Source organism: Nyctereutes procyonoides, unplaced genomic scaffold (genome assembly GCF_905146905.1).
Source record: "Nyctereutes procyonoides isolate TBG_1078 unplaced genomic scaffold, NYPRO_anot_genome, whole genome shotgun sequence".
Taxonomy (NCBI): Eukaryota; Metazoa; Chordata; class Mammalia; order Carnivora; family Canidae; genus Nyctereutes; species Nyctereutes procyonoides.
The window spans coordinates 41,698,693-41,726,320 of NW_026575020.1; the positions used below are offsets into that span (position 1 = coordinate 41,698,693).

A 27,628-nucleotide genomic window follows, 5' to 3' on the forward strand; every position below is an offset into this window, starting at 1 on the left:
GGATGGTTCACCAACTGAGCCACCGAGGCTCCCCATTAGAACTTTTAAGAAATAGTGTACTGAATAACGGGGATTTCTGGCTAAGTATATTTTTTGTTATTAGAATATTAATAAAATTCCTCATTTCCATTTTTTTATGTTGTTTTAAAATGTAATCTGTATTCCTGCTTTTATTACAGTGAACACTGTTACTCTTAAATTTAGGATAAAGTAATAATCCATGGAGGCTTTTCAAACATCTCACCCCCATTTCGGCTCCATATAGTGAGTTCTGTTTCTTATGAGAATGGTCCTATTCCTCAGCTGTGTGTCAGGGTGGAAAAGGGGTTGAGAACCAGGGATATAATAATCCAAAATTCTTACTCTGAAAATTGTCACATTTCTCTAGTATTGATATGGGAGATTGGGCCAGATTTCAATCTGCATTATTAGAGCTTTCTCTGTGCAGATCACAACTGTGTAAACTCTGTATTTTTTGTCTCTTTGGCGAGGACCTTTATTTCTGGGCACCACAGTTTTAAAATGTTCTTATTGAGCTAGCAAGTAGAAGAAAGTACAATCCATGTAAACCATTTTAAATTTGAAGAGACTGGGGCTGTTTAGGCAAGAGAAGACAAAAAAAGACACATATCTTTTAGTTTTTGAAGGGCTTCTTAGAGAACGTAAACAGGCTTGAACTCTTAAGAACAGTGGTAGACATTAGGAGAAAAGTGTATTTCACTTTATCATAGCCAATAGAGTTATCGAACCCTGAAACCAGCTGCTTTATTGTGACAGTTTCATTACTATAGGTATTTGGGTAAAGGCATCCAAGTGAAATGGGTACATAATTGTATTCCCATCTCATATTCAGTTGTATACATGTACACATATATGCCCACATACATACACTTACTGTTGCTCTTAATATTTCATGGAATTATTTTTAAGCATGATTTCTACCTTTATTCCCTGTCTCCCTGTTATTTTCTTGGTGTTTGTATGGAAAACCAATTTCTGATGTATGATCTTATTTTCTTGTAAATTAAAAATCTTTTTCCTTAGCACTTTCCCTAGCAAAACTTTCAGTAATCTAAAGTACCTTAATTAATTGTGGTTGTACCATACCTTTTCTCTACATTCTTTTTTCTAGTTTTTAGAACTTCTTTGAGCAAGGGAAAAGGGTGAACAAAAACCAGAAATCATGTTTAGTTAGCCCAAAACTTATACCATGTGATCTGCATGGATAGTTGAAAATTTAGTTTGACAAATTCTCTGTTGGATGTCTTTAATGTTATTAGTGTTAATGTAAACAGGTTTCTGTTTTTTCTCTATATTCTAGTTCTGGTTTTTCCAGTGACTGTGTGGCCTTTCCCTTCCTTAGTTTTTTTTTTTATTGAAAATTAGGATAATGAATTTTCTATTAGCTTTATTTTTCGATATAACTGTTTATGATAAAATGCTATTTTTATGAAAATGGCTTTGAGATCTTTTAATGCACACTGATAAGCAAAGACCTGGTAGTGTTTCCAGCCAGCTATTTGTGTGAGGTAATAGAAATTTCACTACCAAGAAAGACCCTGTGTAACTTATTAAACTATATGTATAATGTATAATAATATATTAAATATAACTTAATATGTGATTCTAATTGGTGATTGTTTTGTGGAAGGCCCTTAATATATGTGTGTAATTATATGCTAAAAGAAGTACTGTATGTTTCCCTGTGGTTCTCAGGTGACTTGTTCCTTAACAATAGGTTTTCTGGAGTGATCTCTAAGACTTGCTTGTCTTTTGGGAAAGGAGGTTACTTGTCTATGCTGTTTGTTTGTTTTTTAAACAGAGATCCTTTTTCATTCTTCTTCTCAATCAAGAATCCTTACTTGATTCTCTTTAACAGCTACATAATCTTATATAAAAACGATTAATCTTATGTTTTTGTAAGTCCTTAATAAGTAGGAATTCCTTTTGAGATGGTCCTCCTTTCAAAAAGGGATTTGATTTAGAGAGCATTCTCAGCAATTTATTATTTTACAGTAGTTCTGAGAATTTTAAGAGCAACACTTTACCCATTATCACATAATGACGCTGTTGGTATTTTTCAAATATTAGAAAGAAAGGTTTTAAAGATTGTCTAGTAATTGTATAAATGGTTGACATAGTTGCTTTTTGAAATGTGGAGAAAGAAGATTTGCTGGTAAGTTGGGAGGATAGAGAAATGTTATTCTTAAACTAAAGAACTAGTTAAAGACTTTACTCTTTTAGCCCAGTATTACTAATATTGAAAACTAAGGGGCAGTCATTCATTTTTTTGAGATTTGTATCTAGTTAATTGGGTCTTTTTGAAATCTTGATGACTTTCAGAAACTCACAGAAGAGAAATATCAAGTGGAACAATGTGTAGATGAAGCTTCTATTATAATTCGGAATACAAAAGAGCCCACGCTAACTTTGAAGGTGATACTTACTTCCCCTCTAATTAGGGACGAATTGGAGAAGAAGGATGGAGGTATACATGTATATATATTTGTTTTGTTTTGTTTGCTTACATAAGACTTCTCTTGAATGCTATGTTAAGTGTGCTTAACGAATTTAAGAAATAACTTTTGTTTGATGCCACTCATAGTTTTTTAAAAAGTTGTATTTCTGTGTAATTGCTATATTTTGCAAAAGTGTATACATTTGAAATATATATTAATTCAGAAACCTATTGATTATTATGTTGGTCTCAACTCTAATTTTTATACTATTGTGGTATTCTGTTTTACTTTGTCTGCTATTACATTGTTACTGGTATCAGCCAACCTATTCTATGTAGTTTGGCTATTAGGTCTGACTTGAGGATTAAATGTGTTCCAGAACAATATTGTTTTCAAATTTACTCACTACCTCAGATTACTCATTTGCATATTGCTCTTGAATTTAGTAAGTATTATAACCTTGTAAGATTTATGTCCATGTGTAAATATGTTTTATAATGTAAGAAATATAAATTGGGGGATTGTTTTCTAAAAATTAATCATTAGTAAATCTCTTTCTAGGAGGTTTGTGATCCTGTTAACATTTTGTATATGATATATGTGGGAATTATGCTTTAAACTAACTTTCTTCTGAAGTTAAAAAGCCATGTATGGCAGTGTCATCCTCATAAAAGTAGAGTAAGAAATCTGTATTCAGCTTTGAGAAGGAATGATGGAGCTGGACTTCTTTATCTGACGTTTTTATCCTGTCCAGTTAGCTTGTTTCTGCCTCTCAGTCCTATCCCTTGAAACACTTGCCATGTGGTATTTGTCCTGTGTTAGACCTTTGACCAACTGGCCCTTCTCTGTTATGACAATTCAGAGGCAGTGTGGCTTATCTGGGCCAGTGGGGACTCCCCGTTTTTTATCACTAGACATTTAGCAAGTCCCATTGCTTTTTCTGCTACCTGAAATACCAGAGCAGTAAGAAATATTGGTCAGTTTCTTAATTTATGTCAAGTTGATGATAAAGGTGCAGTAAAAGACACATAGTAATCTTAGAATTTAGAAATTTAGAGTTTTGGCAGACAAGTCTCATAGGATTTCTTAAAGCAAAAGTGATATACTCCTTTTAAAAAAAGTTTCTTGGGGTAACTAAAATCAGCTATACCATACCCAACAGGTATAAAGTAGACACATTATGAGTCAAATTTTAAAATTAAAGTGTATTGGGCAGCCTGGGTGGCTCAGCAGTTTAGCGCCGCCTTCAGCCCAGGGTGTCATCCTGGAGACCTGGGATTGAGTCCCACGTCAGGCTCCCTGCATGGAGCCTGCTTCTCCCTCTGTGTCTCTGCCCCCGCCCCCCTCTCTGTCTCTCTGTCTCTGTCTCTCTCTGTGTATCTCTATGAATAAATAAGTTTTAAAAAATCTTTAAAAATAAATAAAAAAATATAATTAAAGTGTATCCAATCTGTAATTGGGTTTATGCCATTACTTTTTTTCTATATATAGTATCCCTTATACTTCTGAAAAACCAATCCTGAGTAGCTTAATTTAACAGCTTTACAGTTCACCATTAACTCTAGAACTATAAAGTGATTTCTGAAGTGTCAAGATAATTCTGTTAATTCTGGTAAACTGTGTTCTACTTGACCCTCTTAAAGCCAACCATTTCTAAGAATAATTGTAATTATAGGTATTATTAACAATTATTTGAGTATAGAGAGATAAGAAAAAGACTGAAGTCACCGAAGACTAAATTAATTCCACATCTGCTTGTAGCTGTAGGCATCTCTTCTGTCATTTCTTTGAAAATATTAAGAGAACCTCAGGCTTCTTTTTTCCCATGGTTTTTGTACACTTATGTATTATGGCATAGTTTTCTGTGAGACCCTTAAACTTAGTCTGTTGCATCTATAACTTTAATGTCTGTTCACAGAAGCTGGAAACAAATTCTTAGTGGACTGCACCCTTACTAAAAGACTAGTTGTGGTAGAATTGAATTTGCAGTAAAGTAAGAGAGTCATAGTTTCTGTTCTAGATATTTGGGTAATTAAAGGATCCCAAGACCTTTTTATGAGCTGAATCTCATCAGCTGATGTTAACGTTATTGTGTGGGATCAGATAAGGTGAAAGAATTTGCCTGGATCTAATGTGTAAAAACACACATTACTTCCTTTTCTTTTGAATGGCAGAAAGATTTGCTTTGCACATGTCCTCCTTAACATCTCAGGCTTGTTGACTCACTGTTATCTCTTATAATTTGTGCATTTTATCTAACTTGGGCTTTTTAAAAATGCTTCTTGGGATCCCTGGGTGGCGCAGCGGTTTGGCGCCTGCCTTTGGCCCAGGGCGCGATCCTGGAGACCCGGGATCGAATCCCACGTCGGGCTCCCGGTGCATGGAGCCTGCTTCTCCCTCTGCCTGTGTCTCTGCCTCTCTCCCTCTCTCTGTGACTATCATAAATAAATAAAAATTAAAAATAAATAAATAAATAAATAAAAATGCTTCTTGATCTGCACTGCAGTTTTGCGAATTCCTGAGCAACTTTGACGATCCAGCATGACTTAGCATTTGAGACCTGGGCTGTACGATTCTGGAGGACTTAGTTCCTCTCACCGAACAACTCTTCCCACCTTGATGCAGTTCTTTTCAGCTGCATGGGGGGAAGGACATGATTTCATTTGGGTTCTAGGAATTTCTAAGACTGAGAGATACCCTCCTTTTCAAAATCTCCAGTCCTTTTCTTTCTCAATACTCAAAAAAATATGCATTGTAACTCTGTTTGAGGAGACATTTTCCTATAGATTTCAATAGCTCTCCTCCCCACCAGCTATTCACAGTACATACATACTCACATCTTTCTCTTTCCTTTCTTTGCTTGCTGCATATTTGGGTAAAATCTAAAAAAGGGACAAAAGTGTGGTTGCAAGCAGGGAGATCTGGAGGACTGGGGCAGATGAGAACATCACACTTAGCTCCTCAGGGTTGTCTCTGCAGAAGTGGGTCTAACTATTCATTCAGATTGCTGTTTACATTTTCAGTGGCCAGAGTATCTAGTCAGTCTCTTTGGTACCATTAACAGTTTCATAGGTAAGATCCCTTCTATGCTGTCAGTCTCCTTGCTGTACTCTGACTCTTTACTTGAAGGCTCACTAGAATAACCATTCACCATCACTATATGCTTCCTGCTTTGGCACAGGAGAAGGAGCATCAGGGGCCTGGCAGTCCGGTGTTCAATTCTTAACTCCAGTAGATACTCTTGATTTTTGATCTTGGACAGGGTTCTTCATTTTAAACTGTGGATAGGAAACACTGTAGAAAGTTGTTTGAGGTTGGGATGCCTGGGTGGCTCAGCTGTTGAGCATCTGCCTTTGGCTCAGGGCGTGATCCCTGTCCAGGGTTCAAGTCCCGTGTTGGGCTCCCTGTGAGGAGCCTGCTTCTCTCTCTGCCTGTGTCCCTGCCTCTCTCTGTGTGTCTCTCATGAATAAATAAATAAAATCTTAAAAAAAAAAGTTGTTTGAGGTCAAATGAGAGAATTTATATAATGTGAATTGTACGATACCTAGCACAAAGTATTTGCTCAATATAGTGGTAGTTGTACTTACTCAGCTTACTAAAAAGACTCCCAGTGCAAACTCACATACTCAGACGGCCTTCAGGTCTCAGTGAGAATAATGTGTACTTGATAGGTCTGAGGAACTGAACCTAAGCACAGGTAAACTCTTAAACATCCACTGAAGTGTAGTATTGAAACCCAAATACTGTATTTGCTGCTATGGTAATAATGAGCTGATTTGTGATACAGCTTATGATTCATCAAAGGTAGGTATGTTTTCCTCTACCCATGTCCTTTATCCCTAGTGCCTGGAATGGTACCTAAATACATTGTAGACAAAAAAAAAAAATCTGTTAAAAATTAATTTTTGTAGCCAGCATATTGTCTGGTATGTAAGAAGCATTAACAGTGGGCATCTTGATATTCAAGCAACGTATATTGAAGATTTAGCTGTGTGAGAGTATTTTATAACTTACTGTGTTAGAAGCATTTTCTCATATATGATATAACCTTCACAACAGCCCTAGGAGGTAGATAATTGCCCTGTTTGATAAATAAGGAAAGTCTGGTTTTACCCAACTCCTCCGACACGAAGTCCAGTGTGCTTTCTTCTCCCATTACTCTCTATGGTGAATGTAGGAGCCTCTGAGCTGATTTAGTTATTCTCAGCCTCACATGGTCTCAGCTTCTTTTGGTGCTTATGATTTTAAGAAGCTTATTTACTGGGAGGGTGGTAAGTTACCTATTTATTATATTTACAATGCAATTTGAAACCAGGGAGATAGAGAATCTTTAGCGACTCTGTGGCTTAGAGTAAGATGAACCTCTGTCCTCAGTATCAGGGTAGGTTTTTAGGGGATCACAGAGAAGCTGCCCAAAAGTCCCTTTTCACATGTTGGTACCAGCATGAACTTCTCATGCATCTTGGCAGTTCACTAGCAATGAGTCCTGCTAAGTGGAAGGCATTAGGTTCTCACAGTCCAGAAATCACAACTGGGATTATAACAAGACAGTAGGCTTTATTTTCCTGCCTTCCCCAGCTGCTAGACCCACACTGTTCAGTACAAATCTTTAACCATTATCTTTTCAGTGGCTGGCTGGTTGCCTACTGAAGCATTGAAGAAAAGTCATAACTAGTTATGTCTCTGTTCTACCTTATTGCTACATTTACCTGTCCACAGTATTGTGGCATGCTGTTTTGCGTGGACAATGGCTTGGTGCCTAGTATCTGCTGTTCAGAAATCTTGAAGGAATTGAGAAGGGTTTGCCACGATATCTTCAGGCTAACTAGAAAATTCTGTCAGCATGAATTCAGTAGCTCAGTGACATCCAGATTGTTGAAGAGGCCTTTATGATAACCCAGCTCAATTATTTTACCTTTGAAGAGTCCAGGTTCCTCACAAATAACTTTCATTTAACACAGTAATGTTCTGGCTTTTACCTACCCTATACCAGCCTAGTGTTTTGTTAACAGCCAGAGAGCTAGCATGCATGTAAAAGCATTGAGAGAAACTTACCAACATTTCCTGCAGTATGTTGCGTTTCTGGTCAGTGATCTAACCTCTAACCAAATAAGCAAAGTTAGGTATAGTAGACTTGTCTTCCAGTGCTTCCATTGTTGCTTTATGTGCCTTCATGCCCTGATGCCAGGTTACTGGGCAATAAATTTTTAAAAGCTGTTTTTCTTTGCTTTTGGCATTTTTGTCATTCCCCAAGCCCATTCCCTCTGCTGTTTCTCATCTGTTTTATTGGTCACTGTAGGAAAATGAAATGGCTCACAGTTCCATTGTTTCTAATTTAAAGACTCCAAATGTCTTTTTACCAGAAAGTTTTGCTTCTCCACAAAATTGAAACACCTATGTTAAAGTTCACACAGAAATGCTAAGCTTGAGGTTTTGCTACAAGAAGTGGCATTGTTTTTCCAACCAGCAATTCTGTGCTTGCCACAAAAGTTATTTTTCTTAATGAATGAAAAAATATAAAACTATTATTTTTATATAAAGCAAATAGGCAAGCAGGGCTTAGTAGCACTGTAGTGCCATATGAATTTATACTGTTTTAAAATAGGAAACTTTGAAGAGGATAAAATGAGATGAATTATTACATTTCCTCTGCTGTTTCCCACCTCATGAATATTGAAACATTCTGGGTCTTTGGACTTTTTGACTATGAGAGCATGAAGAAACATGGCCATTCTGGTGGCGATGTAAAGGGAGTCCGGTGCAAGCCTTCTGTTCACTGCCTGTGCCTGCCTTTCATCTCTTTTTAGCAGAACCTGCTGCCTCCAAATGTTGACTGTCTGTAGCAAGATGATGTCTATTACTTTTTTAAATAAGAGTTTTTGATTATAATCTGACCTTGAGGATGAAAGAATTTATGTAAATATTTTTTTTTGTTATCCCCCTTTAAAAATATCTGTGTTGTAATGAGCATAAGATGTTATTTACAAGCTGTGACCACTGGATGAAAGTACCAGAAAGGTCAAAAAGAGCTTTGGTTTGCCTTGTCTTTTCCTATGCAAACTTCCTCTGACTCAGCCCTGTCTTCCATTGTCCCCTTTCCCAACACTCCTACTAAGATGATTGAATAAAACTTAGCTTGCCTTATTTTTAACTTGAAAATTAAAGTCTTGAAAAATAAGTATGTTCGGTACTTTTTCTTGAGATTACATTACTTAGCAGTCAGTCAACCTTTGTCATGTCTAACTTTTAAGAGATTCTGATCATTCATTTATAGTAGTTTGTTTTATATGGTGCCTGAGCTTTACACAGATGTTTGTATTGACCATAGTTTGGCATTTTGATATGAAAACATTAAAATGAGTTAATGGTATGTTTTATGTTGTTAGAGACAGAATTAAGCAAATCCAAGAACTAGATCATTTGTGAAGTAAATACTCATAGGATATGGCTGTATATTCATAGTATATCTATGTTTATAAATTACATTAATAGGGTTTTTTTTTTTTTGAGGCTTCCCATTTTATGAGTAAAAAGGGACAATGGTACGAGATCCTGGGTTGTGAATTTGTTGGCAGAGGTTAATGTGAAACAATGCAAGTATCTGCTGTAGAGCTCAGCTGGTCAGAAAATAAGTGTGTAGCACTTCAGCCTTTAGAGCGTTGCAGTCTAGAGAGGGCCACAGTTTGTTCTTTCATAGATTTGTTTTCTATTGGGCCTATGCCTTTGGTTTAGTTAAATGGCATTCTGTCAATTAGAATATACAGTACAGTTGCCTTAATAGAATCTTATGATAACTGATGAATCCAAAAAGTGTCAGTAAAATGGGTCTTGTTTCCCATTTTAAAATATTTACAATGTATCACTTGGCCCACACAAACATAATACCTTCTGAGACTGTTAGGATTATACTAGGAAGAAGTGTTGGATGGACTCTCCTACATCTAAGAGTGTTTAAAAGAGAGTGGTGAATCTGACTTAATTGGGTTAGATGAAGAATGATTCCTTAGGAAACATTTGTATGTTGTATGCATTACAAATATTGTACTAAATATTGCTCAAAAGCCTCCTTTCTAGTAGTTGAGAGGAGATAAACATTTGGGAATCCAAACTTGAATTTAGTATCCTGTGACATCAGATATGGATATGATATGGATATTTATCAGATACGGATATTTATCATTGATCACATGTTTGAATTCTTACCTTTGTTGCTCTGGGCCATCTAATCCAACTTTAAAATGTTAAGGCAAGTTAGATAACTCTAATTAGATAGTATTCTTTGCTGCCTTTTTTTTTAAAAAAGAAAAGGTAGATAAAACTTAAAATGTTCCAATGTACTTCATTTTTGTAGTTTTAATAATTTTGTTCTAGAAAAGCAATAATGAGAGAAATCAAGGTAACACTTGGAGAGTTCTCATCAGTGGAACAAAGTTTCTATTAAGGGTTATCTTGTTGAATGGATTTATCTAGTTTAAAAAAAATTATGATACTTAGTGTATTCTTAGTAAATTTCAACTTGATTGTATAAGAGAGCCCCAGTTTCCCTCAGGAGCTGATCAATAGTTCCTCTGTAAAGGAAAGTCATTGTTGCTCCTGGTCCCAGATTTGTGCCGTCTGTGCCCCTGTCCCGACAAAGGCAAAAGTGCTGTGTACCTATTTTGTGCCTAAGTAATCATGCACGTAATTTAAGAAGAAAGCAACAAAACAAAGCCAATTGTGAAATCTTCTGGGAGTCTTATTAGTTCACTCAGATGCTGCTCTTCTTTTTATTTTTATTGTTTGGTTGATTTGACAGGAACCCCTTGGTCAAATTGTATCTGTCTTTCTTTATCCTATTTTCCCATTAGAAAAGGTTGCGATGAAAGATCCTCCGGACTTATTGGACAGGCAGAAATGCCTGAATGCCTTGGCGTCTCTTCGACATGCCAAATGGTTTCAGGTTGGCTCTTTGTTATTATTTTATTGTTATTGTAGCCTTGTGCAGGTTTCATTTGGAATACCTGCCATTTAATGGTTTCTGTGCACATAATGTATAAAATGGGGGTGCTTTCTACCTCATAGGGTTATTGTAGGAGTAAATGAGTTAATTTAGGTAAGATGTAGAGTATAGCTCTACATAGTTAATGATATTTAATTATCATATAATCTCCTTTGGCATAGTACTCCGAATTTTAAATGATGGCTTATAAAATAAAGACAGGGATGAGCAAAGCTGAAAGATAAATGGTTGCCCAGAATGGGATTGCCATGAGGCTATAAGCTAGTTTAATAATATGCTTCCTTTACTTTAAAAAAAATCTGCCTTTCTAAACTATAGTTTTACTGCTTTTAATAACTTAATTTTTTAGTTTGCTTGACAACTGATGAATGAGTGGCTAATTAGTATTCACTTTAAAGAATCTATCCATGATCCATGTGCTTAAAATGAAGACTGGATTTCAACAGGGATATTGGAATCATTTTGTTTGTTTTAGGCAAGGGCAAACGGATTAAAATCATGTGTAATTGTCCTCCGCATTCTACGTGATTTGTGCAACAGAGTTCCTACATGGGCACCATTAAAAGGATGGGTAAGTACTTATGGTTAAAAGTAAATTCTGTAGCTGTAGTCAGAGGAAATCTTGTAGAAATTACATGTTACTGTAAAATGGCTACATTCTGAGTTAGGTGTGCATTATCTATTCTCTAGAAAAAAAATTGTACATCTTTTTATATGCTTTTTTTTTTACACATGTAACCTGTCTCTTCTACCTCATTATATTCATATTACAGAGCCGGAGATATTTTTCTGACAAAAAGGTTCTATACCTGTTAGAAGTGACTATCTTCTTGCACTTTGTACTGGTAGTTCATCTACTGCTGGTGAAAGCCTCCCTGACTGGCACATTTCTCTTTCAGTGCTACTTCCATTTAAAATAAAAATTACCTGATATGCCTGTATATGGCTCCCCTGTCTTCTTTTTCCTTATCTTTGGGTGTACACACTTAAATAAGTTTGTTTAGTAAGTAAAGTAAGGCAAACAGTACATTTAACCACAATTATGGATATTGTTTATAATATGTATTGCAAAATTTATTTCATTTGGAAATTATTATGCTTGGCCCAATCTACCACAGTGAAGAACGTAATAAAATAAAGCTTTAATAAAAGCTCATTTTAGATTAATCTAACATGTATTACTTTTATATATAGTATATGAGTTTTTATTTTCTTAACTATGGAGACTTGGTCCTTTATTTATTCTAATTGTAGTACTTGGGGCAGACTGTCCAAAATGAAGTTGTAGGTGGTTTGAGTGCTTTCTAGGTTAAGTAGGAGACAGATGGGCTGGGTCTGAACATTGATTAGTTCTTAGCTATTACTAACTTATATGAAAGCTTGTTAAATCTTTGTTAAATCAACTTGGTGAAGTGATTCTTTCAGGGTAACTGAAAATAAAGTTTTTGTAACAAAATGTCTTCTGAATATGTTACCTCAAAAATGATTGATTTAAAACTCTGGGGTAAAAGTTGATAATCATGCAGGAAAAGTTAATTGGGCCCAAAATATTAAATTGACTTTCACCTTTTCGGCCTCCATTGTAGATAGAAATGTCAGCTCACATTTAACTGGAATCCTTTTTTAACACTTGGTGCATGTACTAATTTGTAATTTAATATCTTCTAGCCACTAGAGCTTATATGTGAAAAGTCTATAGGTACTTGTAATAGACCTTTGGGCGCTGGGGAGGCCTTGAGACGAGTAATGGAGTGTTTGGCATCTGGAATACTACTTCCTGGTAAGGGTTTCAAACTCTGGAGGCAGAAGAATCAGAAACATTTCATTTTAGTTTACTTTTCTAAATATGTGCTAAATTTATCCTCTGCACAGGAAAATGATGCGTAGGTGTTTTGCTTGGAATGTTAGCAACTAGAGTGTTTGAATGTTGGGAAAGTGCTATAAAACTCTCTTTCAATAACTGTAATTTATGTTTTATATGTACTAACATAAAAGGTACTAATAAGATACTGTGTCTGCTATGAATTTGCTTTACCAAGAGCCCTGAATTTGAAAATGTAGGTGTTTGGTTAAAATGTTTGAAGTTCATTCTGTTTGAGTCTGGTGTTTAATTTGGAAAAATTAAATTTAGTCTTATTTTACATATGTAATCCCTTTAAAGATCTGGGATGGTTCATCATATTGTTTCTAAATTCTTAGAGTAAGACCCAATTTTGTCCTTAAATATGTAAGTGACTTCCAGTATAATAAGGACATTTAAGTGTTAACATATTGAAAATGAGAGTGTCCTTTTTATTCCATTTAATTGAGCATACTTTTAACCTAGTTCTTCAGCTTTTTTATTTCTTATTCTCTACATTCTTTTCTCTCTTTTGTGTTAGTTCATGGAATTTTAAACTCAGTTCTAAGTGGCTTGTGTTTTTCTTTTGCCTTTACCAAAGGGGGTCCTGGTTTACATGATCCTTGTGAGAGAGACCCAACAGATGCTCTGAGCTATATGACCATCCAGCAAAAGGAAGATATTACCCACAGCGCACAGGTAGAAGATGGGGCATGTCAACAGTGATCTATTAGAGGGAGATCATAACTTTATTTTCTGAATCATTCTATGTAAACACTTTTTTCTTGCATGTTATTAGGGACTTTTGCCATCATAAGGATAGCATTTAATGAGTGTCTTTTTAGTTACATGTACTGAAGGCTTTATTAATGGCCATTGAAATTTATGAATAAATATAATCTTTTGTTCTTTAGCATGCACTCAGACTCTCAGCCTTTGGCCAGATTTATAAAGTGCTGGAGATGGACCCCCTTCCATCTAGTAAGCCTTTTCAGAAATATTCCTGGTCAGTTACTGATAAAGAAGGTGAGTGTTTTATTGGGGGTGGATCTGGGCAATGGTGGAAATGGTCTTGCACTGCGTCTCTTGTTAGAGCAGAGGGAACTTTATTGTTAATCCAAGTCATGTGTTGCTTTTCTTCCTGACTTTCTTATGTCCCATCAGTAACATCAGCTTAATATCATTTATTCTTAGTAGTGACAAGCTCACTTAGTTAAGTTGGTCAGATTCCAGTCTATCCATTGTACTGCACAGATTTAGGGACCCTTTGAGAACCTCTAGTTGAAGTGAAAAAGATGAGCCATAAGCTGAGAGGAGATGTTATCACAGTCACTGACCAAGTTAGTCTTTGTCCTGCTTGGAGGTGTTATATAACTAAAAAGGGAAAGATCCAGAGGAGGAGAAAAGTATACTGGAAAATTTAGGACTATTCCATTTGACCTAGTCTGTCTGAACTCACAGTTTCAATAGACAGAGCACAGGCTCTGGGGTCAGTATGACCTTGGTTGGTTCTAGTCAGAGCTCCACTACTTACTACTAGCTTTAGGGGTTCATTTCTCTCTGTATGGATATTACCCCTACTTTATTGGCTGATGTCAGATTAAAATGCTCAACTCAGTGCCTGGATTACTTAGACATGAATCACTTAACTCATTGTGCACAATACAGGTCTTCTCCCAGCCCTTGACACCCCCCCTCCCCCCCGCCCATCTCCTGTTATGCAAGAAAGTAACACTAGTTATTCTTCACCTGGGACGCAGGCCATCTCCCACAATGGATATTATTCTAATAATTTTTATATGACAAAAGTAGTGTGATGGCGCAATCTATTTATTTAAACAATAGAATTCCATTGGGTTAAAATACTTTTCAGGGAATCCACAAAACCAAAACTGTTTCATAATAATACTAAGGGTTTTTGTGTGTGTGTGTGTGTGTGTGTGTGTGTGTGTGTGTGTTTTCCATTCTTTGTCTCATGAGTGTACAGTTCTCCTGAGGCTGCATGTGACATGTGATAGCATCATTCTGGCTTTTTTCCCATTTAAGATGCATGTTTTTATTGAAGTTAAAAAAAATTCGTAACCATACAGAAAGAGTAAAGTAGACAAGAATATTATTATCTGACTATATAATGTCCTCTCATTCTTGGTGGATCACTAAAATATAACAAAGGATTGTTCTCTATGCTAATTTTACGGTTGTCCAGTTACACCATTATTTGGTATCTTCAACAGGTTGACTTCTTAACTATTTAACAGGAAACATTCATAGTTTATTTGGGGAGCATTCATATTTTATACAGGATGTACAAATTTAGGACAAGACAATAAAAAAAAAATACCACACAATTGTAGCTGCAGCACTATCCTAGCTGCATTGTGGGGTTTATGTTCGGTCTGCTGCCTGATTACACAATATTACACAATGATTTTTGTGTAATTTTATATTAAAATTGTTTTAATTTCTAGTATGTTAAATATTGGTAAATATTACCCAAAAAAACAAAGCTCTTTGAGTGTTCAGTAATTCTTTTAAGAGGCTAAAGTGGTTCTGAGATTAAAAATTTGAGAAACACTGCCTAATGCTGTAAACTTCTCAGGGATCAGGAATTCTCCAGATTCTACTATAACTTAAAAACCGAAGCTCAGTAAATATTTGTGAAATGAAAGCCACCTTCTTCCAGACGGTGCTCACAAAGCAGCAGAGTTTTTTTTTTTTTAAGATTTTATTTATTCATGACAGAGAGAGAGAGAGAGAGAGAGAGAGAGAGAGAGAGAGGCAGAGACACAGGCAGAGGGAGAAGGAGAAGCACGCTCCATGCAGGGAGCCTGACGGTGGGACTCAATCCTGGGTCTCCAGGATCATATCCCAGGCTGAAGCCAGTGCCAAATCACTGGGCCATTGGGGCTGCCCAGCAGCAGAGGTTTTGCGGGGAGAGGGCAAAGATTTTTTGAAGGGGATTCACATAGTCAAGTGACATTAGGGCACTGTCTGTGGATTGAATAAAATTTTCAAATACTTATATTCTTGTGATTAGTATGGAAAATTTTGCTTGAATAACTAAATTCATAGAAGCTCCTTTGGTTTGGTATTTTCTTTCACTAGATAGTATAGTAAATACTAGTAAATATATAGTAAAACTATATCTACTGTTACGTGGTTTAGGGTTTTTTGTTTTTTTTTTTTAACTTTAAACATCTTTCTCAAAAGTTTGGAAACTATTGTTCTGTCAATTTATAGCTTAAAATAGAACCACACGGGATCCCTGGGTGGCTCAGTGGTTTGGCGCCTGCCTTTGGCCCAGGGCACGATCCTGGAGTCCCAGGATTGAGTCCCGCATCGGGCTCCTGGCATGGAGCCTGCTTCTCCCTCTGCCTGCGTCTCTGCCTCTCTCTCTCTATGTCTATCATAAATGAATAAATAAAATCTTTAAAAAAAATAAAATAGAACCACTGTCAGTGTTTCCATTCGAGCACTATCAGTTAATGACTACATGAGCTGGACAAGTCACTTACCCATCTGTGCCTTAGCAATAGGAGGAGGGGACCATGGCCATTGCCTCTAGACCCGTATGGCCTTCTTTCTCATATCTTCATGTTTTTAGCACGTAGCTTCTTAACATTGGCATTTAAACTTTATTCTTGCAATTCTTGGCGATTTCACTCAGACAATTTTCCCCAGAATTTTGACTTCTTAATTTCCTGACTTCCCCTTCCCCTTATTTCCTACCTCAGTTACCCATTCTGTGGACATACTCTAGACCTGTCTTCAGTAACTATATTCTTTCCATCATCTTATTTTCAAGAATCCCACTTCTAACTGCCTCTTGTCATCATTCTCTCTAGTACCCCCTACTCCAGTTCTCTTGAGAGAGTGCCTCACCACTTATTCTGATACCTTTTCATAGTCCTTCATGTTTTCTCTTCTGTCCCTCCTCTGCTTATATTCCACAGTCTGTCATTATGATCACTTCCTAGTACATGCCTTCACTTCCTTGATCCTATCTTCCTGGCACAAATCTAACTCTGGGGAAATCCAACTCTGTGCCTAGGCCAGGCTGTTGAACATTGTTGGAGGAAAAATACAGTCATCTTGACTTTTCCCTTTAGATTTCAGGTATAAATATCATTAAGTAGACCATCTGTTTTGTCTGGCAATCCTTCTTCTGTAAGTTCTAGAGTTCTCTAGTTTTCCTAGATAACTGTTTTGCACCTCTTCTCATTTCATACTTCGTCTTCCAACACTTACTCTCTATCTGATGATTTTGTTTGCTCGAAGGACCTATGTATTTCCTTGACTGTGGATAGACTATCCAGGCTCATAAGACCAGTCTTTCTGTTTGTTTACTTTATCCCATCCTCCTTGCCTACAAGTAGACATTATTCCAGCAATTCTTTCTTTTCTAACCAGCATCAACTCCTCGCTTTCTACTGGATTATTTTCAACAGCATAAAAACCCGCTGTAGTGTCTCCCATTTGAAAGAAGAAACCAGGGCCTTGGCTCATTCTGGTTAAGTGTCTGCCTTGGGTTGAGGTCATGATCTTAGGCGCTGGGATCAAGCCCCTGCTGAGCAGGGAGCCCACTTCCTCTCTCTCTGCCTCCCCTCTGCTTACTTTCCCCCCCTCCCTCACACATACTTTCTCTCTCAAATAAATAAACTCTTTAAAAAAAAAAATGAAAGATGAAACCAAATTCCACTCCGATTCTGCAGTTACCTCCAACAGAGTCCCATTTTCTGCTTAAAAGTAGTACTTTTGGAAAGAGTGGTTTATTCTTTCTCCTTTTCTTTACTTTTTAAAAAACTTAATCTTTTTTTTTTTTAAATTATTTATTCATGAGAGACAGAGAGAGAGAGAGAAGCAGAGACACAGGCAGAGGGAGAAGCAGGCTCCCCACAGAGAGTCCAGTGTGGGACCCTGGGATCATACCCTGAGCCTAAGGCAGACAATCGCTGAGCCACCCAGGCGTCCCTTAAAAAACTTACTCTAATCAGGTTTTTTCCTCACCACTTTGTCAAAGTTTCTGTTGTGACCTTCGTGTTACTATACTCACTCAGCAGTTAGTTTTCAGTCCTCATTTTAGCCAACTTTTTAGCCACATTTGACGCAGACGGACATTTTTTTCTCCCAAATTTATTTTATGATATAGTATGTATACAGAAAAGAATAACACGTATCATTTAGAAAATAATGATTAAAAAATTACATGCAATCACCACCCTGGTTAAGAAGTACTGTTAGCAGGCAGCCTGGGTGGCTCAGCGGTTGAGCGTCTGCCTTCAGCCCAGGCAGTGACCCCAGGGTCCCGGGATCGAGTCCCATGTCGGCCTCTCTGCATGGAATCTACTTCTCCCTCTGCTTGTGTCTCTGCCTCTCTCTCTGTGTCTCTCATGAATAAATAAATAAGATACTTTTTTTTTTTTAAAAAGTACTGTTAGCTTCTCAGAAAGCATCTATTTATCTCTCCATATCACCTCTCTCCCCATGACCTTACTAATCATTCCTGACTTTTTGATAAACATTTCCTTGATTTTCTTTATAGCTTTCCCACCTGTGTATGATTTCCTGTTTATTGCCCAGAATTTTACAGAAAGAGAGTCAAACAATTTAATCTTTTGTTATTGGCTTCTTTTTGTTCAGAAAGATTGGGGTACATTCATGTTGCTGTGTATAGCTAATATTTGTTCATTTTGGTAGCTATGTAGTATCCATTATGAATGTACTACAACTTGTCCACCTACTTTTGCAGGGCATTTGGAGTCTTTTCATTTTTTGGCATCCACCAGCAATATTGCTGTGAGCATTTTAATATGTGCCTCCTTGGGTATATATCCAGGAGCTACTGCAGACTGGCATACGATTTAGTAAATGGTTATATATATCAGTTTACACTTTGACCAGCAGTGTATGGAAATTCCTGGTGCCCTATATCCTCCACAGCATTTGTCATTGTCACACACTTTTTCTGACATGAAATACTACTTCTCATTTGACTTCTAGGTCATTACTTTCTCTTGGTGTTTCTAGCCACACAGGCCTCTCCTCAGCATTGTTGGCTTTTCCCCATCTTCCTGATTTCTGAATATTTGAGTGTCCCAGGGTGCAGTCCTCAGACTGTTTCTCTTTATTTACACCTTCATGGAGTCCCTTGTCATGAAATTGGTATATATTGTTATAAAATATATATGTATTGAATATATGAAGTGTATATATATACACACACATATGTATATTACTACCAGCCCCTAGCTACCAGCCTCTGACTGCCTCCTCAGTGTCTCTGCATGTCTAAGAGACACCTCAAACTTAAGATGTCTTATATCCAATTTCCTGTTCTTACCCTGCCTCTGATATGCTCTTTCCATAGTTATCTTTGTCCCAGTCATTGAAAACTCTATCTCAGGTCAGACACCTTCACCCTTGAATCCTGTCTTTCTTTCACTCTGATCCAGATCATCAATAAATCCTGTGTTTTTTACTTTCAAAATATGTGCAGAATTCAGCTATTTCCTTAACTTCTTCACTCTTATTATCCTGACCTACACTGTCATCATCTCTTACCCGGATTATTGCAGTTGTCTTTTCTTTCTGGTCTTCCTACCTTTGCCCTTGCTTGCCCCTGTTGTCTGTTCTCAATAAAGCTGCAGTTCTTTCTTCCTTTCTTTCTTCTTTTTATCTGGAAATAATTACAGATTTACAGGAAGTTACAGAAATAGTACAGAGATATTGCATGTACCCTTCACCCAGTTTCTCTCAAGTTACATCTTATGTAACTGTAGTATGCTTTCAAAACCAAGAAATTGACATTGATACATTTTATGCCATTTTTATTACATGTGTAGATTTGTGTAACTAGTGTCAAAATCAAGATACAGAACTATTTTACTGCCACCAAGGTCTCTCTCCTGTTGCCCCTTTGCAGCCACACCCACTTCTCTCCCCTCAAGCATCCCCCCCGCCCCCAGCCCTGGAGACCATGCATTTTTCTCCATATCAATGATTTTATATGAATGGAATTATACAGTATGTGATCTTTTGAGAGCGACCCCCCCCCCGCCCCCGCCCACCCTTCCTAGCATAATTCCCTTTGATCTACCCAGGTTTTTGTGTATCCCCAGTTCTTTCCTTTTGACTTTTGGGTAGTATTCTATGGCATGAGTGAGCCAGAGTTAATTTAACCGTGCACTTATTGTAGGACATTTTGTTTGCTTTCAGTTTCAGGCTATTACAAATAAAGCTGCTACAAACAATCTTGTGTAGGTTTTTGTGAACAGTTAACAGAAACACAAATTTTTGTTTTTTGTCTTGGTTAGCAGTTTTCCTTTATTCTAATGTTTTGTCAAGTTTTGGCTCTAAGGTTATGTTGGCCTTACCAAGTGAGCTGGGAACTGTCCCTTCGTTTTCTGTTCCTTGGAAGAGTTTGTGTAAGATTGATGTTATTTCTTCCTTAAATGTTTGGAAGAATTTATCAGCAAAGCCTTTTGGGCATGTGGTTTTCTTTGTGGGAAGGTTTTAAATTATAGATCTAATTTCCTTAATAGGGAAAGGGCTGTTATCTTCTTATCAAAGTTTTAGTAAATTGTGTTTTTCTGGGACTTTGTCCATTTTGTCCAAATTTAAAAATAAAGTAGTTTAAAGATCTTATTTTTCTGTTGTTTGCAGTATTTTTAGTGATGTGCTCTTAAAGATTTTTTATTGTTATTTATTTGAGAAAGAGATAGCGAGAGAGAGCAAGAATGGAATGGAGAGGGAGAAGCAGGCTCCCCACTGGGCAGGGAGCCCAACTTAGGGCTGGCTCCTACGACCCCAGGATCATGACCTCAGCCAAAGGCACATGTTTAACCAACTGAGTCATCCAGGTGTCCCTTTAGTGGACACCTCTTGTATACATTTTATACCTCTTTTTTTCTCCCTGATCTCTCCCATTAAAAGTTTGTCAGTTTAATGAATCTTTTCAAAAAAGTCAACTTTGGGGGCACCTGGGTGGCTCAGTGGGTTGAGCATCTGACTCTTGGTTTTGGCTCAGGTCATGAGCTCTAGGTTGTGAGATTGAGCTAAGTCAGGCTCTGCACTCAGCAGGAGAGTCTGCTTGAAATTCTCTCCCTCTGCCCCTCCCTCTGCTCACACCTGCATACTCTCTCTAGAATAAATAAATCTTTTAAAAAAATCAATATGAGTTTGTTGATTGTATTCTGATAATATAGTGAAATAGACGTTCTGTTTCACTGATCTGTGCTCCTTTATTTTTCCTCACAACCTTCTTTGAGTTTAATTTGCTGGTATTTTTTGTTTTTAACTTTTTGAGATAGCTGAAATTATTTATCTCTTTTGGTCTCTTATTTTATCATATATACTACTTAGATTGTAAATTTTCCATTTTAATCCCAGATTTGTGTGCATTACACCCCCCGCTTTTTTGAAGATTTTATTCATTTATTCATGAGAGACACAGAAAGGAAGAGACATAGGCAGAGGGAGAAGCAGGCTCCATGCAGGAAGCCTGACGCGGGACTCGATCCCAGGTCTTCGGGATCATGCCATGGGCCAAAGGCAGACGCTCAACCGCTGAGCCACCCAGGGATCCCCTCTTTTTTTTTTTTTTTTTTAAGAATTTATTTATTTGAGAGAGAGAACTCGAGTGAGAGAGCACAAGTGGAGGGGAGGGGCAGAGGGAGAGAGGGACAAGCAGACTCCTTGTGGAGCAGGGAGCTCCATGAGGGGCTTGATCATGAGATCATGACCCAAGCTGAAGGCAGATGCTCAAGGGACTGAGTCTTCAAAGTGCCTCATACACTCCTTTGTTTTTCTTTTCTTTTTTTTTTTTTTTTTAAGATTTATTTATTTATTTTAGAGCATGGGCAAGTGTGGTGAGTGGGGGCAGAAGGAGAGGGACAGAGAGAATCTCGAGCAGATTCCCCATTGAGTGCAGAGCTAGAGATGGGGCTTGGTCTCAAGACCCTGAGATCATGATCTGAGCTGAAATCAAGAGTTAGATGCTTAACCGACTGAGTCACTGGGTGCCTCACGTTACATCTTTTTTTTTTTTTTTTTTTAAGATTTATTTATTTACTTGAGAGAGAGTGAGAACAAGAGAGAACAGAGGGAGAGGGAGAAGCAGACTTCCTACTGAGCCAACACAAAGTTCGATCATGACCTGAGTGGAAGGCAGATGCCTAACCCAGGTGCCCCTACGTTCTTTTGACATGAGTATTTTCATTCTCACTTAGTTAAAACTATTATTTTCCCTTGTTATCAGCTCTTTGACATATAAGCCATTTAGATGTCATTGCTTCATTTCCAGACAAATGAGGATTTCCGATTTATCTCTTTATTTTTGAGTTCTTATTCTGTGATCTAAGAACATGTTTTGTATGATTTCTGTGTTCGATATTTCTTGAGACTTATTTTTTGGCCCTGTACGTGGTTTTTGTAAATGATTCATACTCTAAAAAGGTATGTATATTCTACAGTTGGTGGTCAGAATGTTCTTTATATGTCAGGTCACATTTGTTTATTTTGTTGTTTAAATCTTATATACCTGTACTATGGTTTTTGGTTAACTTGTATGTCATTTCCTTTCTATAGTGGATTGTCTCTGCTTGCAGGTCTGTCAGTTTTAAATTTATACTGTATTTTTCATTTCTATAAAGTTTCAGATTTTTTTTAATAAAGAATTTTATTTATTTATTTGAGAGAGAGAGAGACAGAGAGAGAGAGAGAGAGAGAGAGAGCATGAGTGGAGAGGAAAGGAAGAAGCAGACTCCTTTGCTAAGCAGGGAGAGCCCCACATGGGACTTGATCCCACAACCTTGGGATCACGACCCGAGCTGAAGGCAGATGCTCAACCGACTGAGCCACCCAGGTACCCCTATAGTTTCAGATTTTTTGCATAAATTCCTGATGTCTGTGTCTGTCTCTCTTTGAGCATTCTAATCATTCTTTTTTTTTTTTTAAGATTTTATGTATTTATTCATGAGAGAGACACACAGAGAGGCGGACATAGGCAAAGGGAGAAGCAGGCTCCCCGTGAGGAGCCCAGTGTGGGACTCAGTACCCGGACTCCAGGATTACGCCCTGGGCCGAAGGCAGGCGCTAAACCACTGAGCCACCCAGGCGTCCCCTAATCATTCTTTTTAATCAAGTGTGTTTTTGAAAGCTCAGTCATCTGGGTCCCTTTTGGGTCTCTTCCATTGTCTGCTCCTTCTTGATTTTTGATCACAATATCATGTCTTCTCACCTACTTAGTTATTATGAGTGCTGGAGACATTAAGTGAACAGTTGTAGAGAATTTAAAACCCTAGAGTAATGATATCTTGGGGGATTTATGTTACTGGGCAATGGCTTGTGGAATTGGCGATCCTGGATCTTTTGAATGCAATCAAGGATTAAGGTGGTTTGACGCTGAGCTTGAATCCATAGGAGATTCAGACTGTTTCTACTTTATTTACTTCTAGTGTATGACATTGCAGAGGTCCAACTCACAGTGTGGCGGATTCAGCAGGCCTTCTTTGCTTGGTGCATCTCAGGTTTTGACCCCTGAGTGCTGCTAAAAGTTACTGTGTTCAGTTCTTAGTGGCTTCTCCTGGACTTGGAAGATGTATCTAGGGGAAATGTGCCTCTAGTGCAGGGTTTCCATTATGTCTCAGATCTTGACTCCACAGTTCTTTAATGTCCAGGAATAGATGTTTTTTCTACATTTTATCTAGCTTTTCTAATTCTTCTCAGGAAGGCTTTTTGAATTTACTTACTTTCTCATACTGGGTAGTGGAACTTCAGTATTTTGTAAAAGTTCCTCTAAGTGATAGCAAGGGTTGACAACTACACTCCCAACTCATCTTCTGTAATCATTCCCTTCTTGTTTAGGCAACTCCAACTGCTCAGGGCTTTATGATTTTTCTTAAGACCTTTATACTTGCTGTTTTCTCTGCCTGGGACTCTTCTCCCCCATATTGCTGAATGGCTCATTCTGTTATTTTCATCAGGCCTTCATCTAAGGGTAACCTTATCTGTGATATCTCTTGACCAGGCTGATGAATACCACACATAAAATAGCAACCTGGGACACCTGGGTGGCTCAATGGTTGAGAGTCTGCCTTCAGCTCAAGGTGTGATCCCTGGGTTCTGGGATGGAGTCCCTCATCAGGCTTCTTGCAGGGAACCTGCTTCTCCTTCTGCCTGTATCTCTCTGCCTCTGTCTCTGGGCCTCTCATGAATAAGTAGATAAAATCTGAAAAAGTAAAAATAAAAAAAAAATAGCAACGCCTCCACCTCCACAAGCCTTTTATTTTTCTCCATTTTGCTGACCATCACACAACATGTAATTAGTTTCTACCACAATGTGTAAACTCTTGGAGACATTGTTTTGTCCCATTATATGTCTAGCACCTAAAATTGTCCTGCACATAGGAAATATTCACTTAGGGATACCTGGGGGGCTCAGTTGGTTGAATGTCTGCTTCTTGAGATCTAGCTCCACGTCAGCTCCACACTGGGAGTGGAGCCTGCTTAAGATTCTCTCTCTCCCCTGCATCCTTCTGCCTCTCCCTCCCCACTCTCTCTGTCTCTCTTAAAAGAAAAAGAACAGAAAATGCCCAGTTAATATTTATTGCTGAATGAACGTAAGAATGAAATTATGATAAAAGTACAGGCTTTATAGGTGCTCGTGAGGTTTAAATTAATTAATATATTTAAGTGAAGACATTTACAGTTAAGGTAAGCATATGGTAAATACCCATGTATTATTTTTCAAAACTGTTGCCTCTCAAATGATATTTCTCATTTCTAGATATTGTAGAGATTGAAAATGACTTGCCTTTTGTAAAGGAGGCCTATTTTTTTTTCTCTCATATTACTATTATGATTAACACCAGATTTTACAACCCTGGAGCTGGAATAGTAGAATGAAGCTTAATCCCTGGAACTCTGTTTATGTAACTGCAGGATTTAGAGAATAGATCTGTATATATAAACTAGCTTGTGATTTCCAGGCAGTCAGGAAACAGTTTTTAATGTAACTTAATGAGTTGGAGAGCGATTAAATAGGCATGATTCCTTTTAACTTTTATCTTGTAAGAACTCCATTCTGGGAAACTGGCACACTCACAGTTACATAAGTAATGCAAGTGAAATATAATACTAAGCAGATATAAACAAATACTGTTTTTGTTGAAAAAGAACATCAAGATTGATTGACCTGAGTGGTAAGTATTGACTCAAGCAAATGCGGAAGTCAATGTTTATTGCAAGGCACAGTAAATCTTGTTGACCAGAAAATATATAGTTAATCTCAGTAATATTACAGTGTTTCACTAGAAGTATCTGGAAATCCTATGGAATGAATCTCTTGAGATAACTTTCCTTTTGGAAAAACCCAACAACGAACTTTTAAGTTGAAGACATAAAGTTCTTTTTAAAGTCCTTACACATACTGATAAGCTTTTCCCTGATTATTTTTAACTTGGATAGCCATGTTCTTCCCTTATGCCTGAAAATGTCATTAGTTAGTTGCTTTATTCAAGAAATTGATTGATAATCAGTTTTTGTTCCATATCCATTATACTGTGTATAAGTTTTATGTTAGATAGTTTATAAGATACAAGGAGGAAGTATCTTTGATGTTCATTGAGTTTAGTGAAAATACAAGATCTCTATATATGAATAGGCAGTGGCATAAGACTATATATGACACTTTGAATCTGATACCATAGAAATTATTTTAGAAAGTTGAGATGAGAGGAAAGGTGAAGAAAACTTTAGGGAGAAGATGAACTGTAAATCTTTTTTAAGTTTTTATTTTAATTCCCATTAGTTAATTTACAGTGTTATATTCATTTTAGGTGTAAAATATAGTGATTCAGCAATTCCATACATTATCTGGTGCTTGTGACAAGTGCACTCGTTAATCCCCATCATATATTTAATTCAACCCCTCACCTCATCTCCCTCCCTTCTGGTAACCATCAGTTTGTTCTCTGTAATTTTAAGAGTCTGTTTCTTGATCTCTCTCTCTCTCTCTCTCTCTCTTCTTTTCCCTTTGCTCATTTGTTTTGTTTCTTAAACTCTACATGAGTGAAATCATATGGTATTTGTCTTTCTTTAACTTATTTTGCTTAGCATTATACTTTCTAGCTTCACTCATGTCTTGCAGATGACAAGATTTAATTCTTTTTTATGACTGAATGATATTCCATTATATATGTATGTGTGTGTATATGTATATATGTGTGTGTGTATGCATATATATAATATAAAAGAATGAAATATACCTCTGTATATTCACATACACACCACATCTTTATCCATTCATGTATTGATGGATACTTGGACTACTTCCATATCTTGGCTGTTTGAAATATGCTTCTATAGACATCAGTGTGTGTGGATACCTTTGAATTAGTGTTTTTGTATTCTTTGGGTAGCCCAGTAGCATGATTGCTGAATCATAGGGTAGTTCTATATTTAAAACTTTCTGAGGACCCTCTACACTTGTCTTCTATAGTTGCTGCACCAGTTTGCATTCCCACCAGCGGTGCAGAGGGTTCCTTTTTTCCCCACATCTTTGCCAACACTTGTTTCTTGTGTTTTTGATTTTAGCCATTCTGACAGGTGTGTGGTGATATCTGTTGTAGTTTTGATTTGCATTTCTCTAATAATAAGTCATGTTGAGCATCTTTTCATATATCTGTTGGCCATCTATATGTCTTCTTTGGAGAAATGTCTTCTGTCCTTTTTTTTTTTTTTAAGTTAATCTCTACACCCAACGTGGGGCTTGAACTCACAACCCTGAGATTAAGTTGCATACTCCACCAACTGAGCCAGCCAGGCATCCCTGCCCATTTTTAAATTGGATTATTTGTTTTTTGGGTGTTGAATTGTGTTGGTTCTTTATATATTTTGGATCCTAACCCTTTATCATATATGTCATTTGCAAATATCTTCCTTCATTCCATAGGTTGCCTTTTGGTTTTGTTGACTGTTTCCTTTGCTGTGCAGAAGCTTTTTATTTTAATGTAGTCACAGTAGTTTATCTTTGTTTTTGTTTCCCTTACCTCAGGAGACATATCTAGGAAAAAGTTACTATGGCCAATGTCAAAGAGGTTATTCCTGTGTTCTCTTTTAGGATTTTTATGGTTTAAGGTCTCATATTTAGGTCTTTAATCTGTCTTGAATTTATCTTTGTGTATGGTATAAGAAAGTGGTCCAGTTTCTTTCTTTTGCATGTGGCTGTCCAGTTTTCCCAACACCATTTGTTGAAGATACTATCCTTTTGCTCACTGTATATTCTTTCCTGCTTTGTTGAAGATTAATTGACCATATAGTTGTAGGTTTATTTCTGGGTTTTCTGTTCTGTTCCATTGATCTGTGTGTCTGTTTTTATGCCAGTACTACATACTTTTGATTATGTAAATAAAATCTTTTTTTTTTTTTTGTAAATAAAATCTTGAGTAGGGTTTGAATAGGCAGACAAAAGAATGGTTTGTAGTGTGAGAAATAGAGTTCCAAAAGCATAAGATTTTAATGCGTGGGCTTAAAAAATTTATAGAAATAATAAATGTTAAATTATAGACATATATGAAAAGACAAAAATAAATTCTTCCACTAGAGATAGTTACCTTTATAATTTTGATATATATCTTTCTAGACTTTTTTATGTTCATGTATATTTATAGGTGTAAAAAATGCAAAGATATTTGTGTGAATGTTTATTAATACATCTGAATAAATAGGAAAATAAATATATAATGGGATAGTATACTATTGTGTATATATATATAGGGATATTCATTTTAGGTGTAAAATACAGTGTGATTCAACAATTCCATACATTATCTGGTGCTTGTGACAAGTGTACTCCTTAATCTATCATATATTTAATTCAACCCCTCACCTGGGGTTGAATTAAAGAGATATTATAGTGTGTGTGTGTGTGTGTGTGTGTGTGTGTGTGTGTGTGTATGTATGTAGTAATTTAATTGATCAGTGAGAGTACTGTGGTCTTTGTGATTCCTAAGATTTTCCTTCCTGAACATACTAGATACATTTGGTTGAGTAAGTAGATTCATTGTTTTTACTGATAATGAATCTCTTATAATTTTTTTAGGTGCTGGGTCTTCAGCTCTGAAGAGGCCATTTGAAGATGGATTAGGGGATGATAAGGATCCCAATAAGAAGATGAAACGAAACTTAAGGAAAAGTATATAAAAATCTTTATTCTTAGAGATATGAACTAGAAAAGATTTGTAGTTTCAGACAGGAAAATAAAAATTACCAAGTGAAGAATTTGATTGATTTGAATTGGAGTTTTAAAAATATATCTTATATGAGAAATTG

The 27,628-nt window shown here is 36.8% G+C and overlaps 1 protein-coding gene across 5 annotated transcripts in view; it reads left to right on the plus strand.

Annotated features, from left to right (window-relative positions):
* STRBP (spermatid perinuclear RNA binding protein) overlaps positions 1-27,628 on the plus strand; it is a 143,325-nt gene that overhangs the window by 80,072 nt on the left and 35,625 nt on the right. For all 5 annotated transcript variants that reach the window (XR_008663687.1, XR_008663688.1, XM_055319517.1 and 2 more), the window contains 7 exons: positions 2,344-2,488; positions 10,307-10,398; positions 10,934-11,029; positions 12,127-12,238; positions 12,900-12,997; positions 13,213-13,324; positions 27,399-27,491. Coding sequence is in view for 3 of the 5 variants with exons in the window: in XM_055319517.1 (XP_055175492.1) it covers positions 2,344-2,488; positions 10,307-10,398; positions 10,934-11,029; positions 12,127-12,238; positions 12,900-12,997; positions 13,213-13,324; positions 27,399-27,491 (748 nt within the window). In the remaining 2 variants the exon portion in view is untranslated. The remainder of the gene's footprint in view (positions 1-2,343; positions 2,489-10,306; positions 10,399-10,933; positions 11,030-12,126; positions 12,239-12,899; positions 12,998-13,212; positions 13,325-27,398; positions 27,492-27,628) is intronic.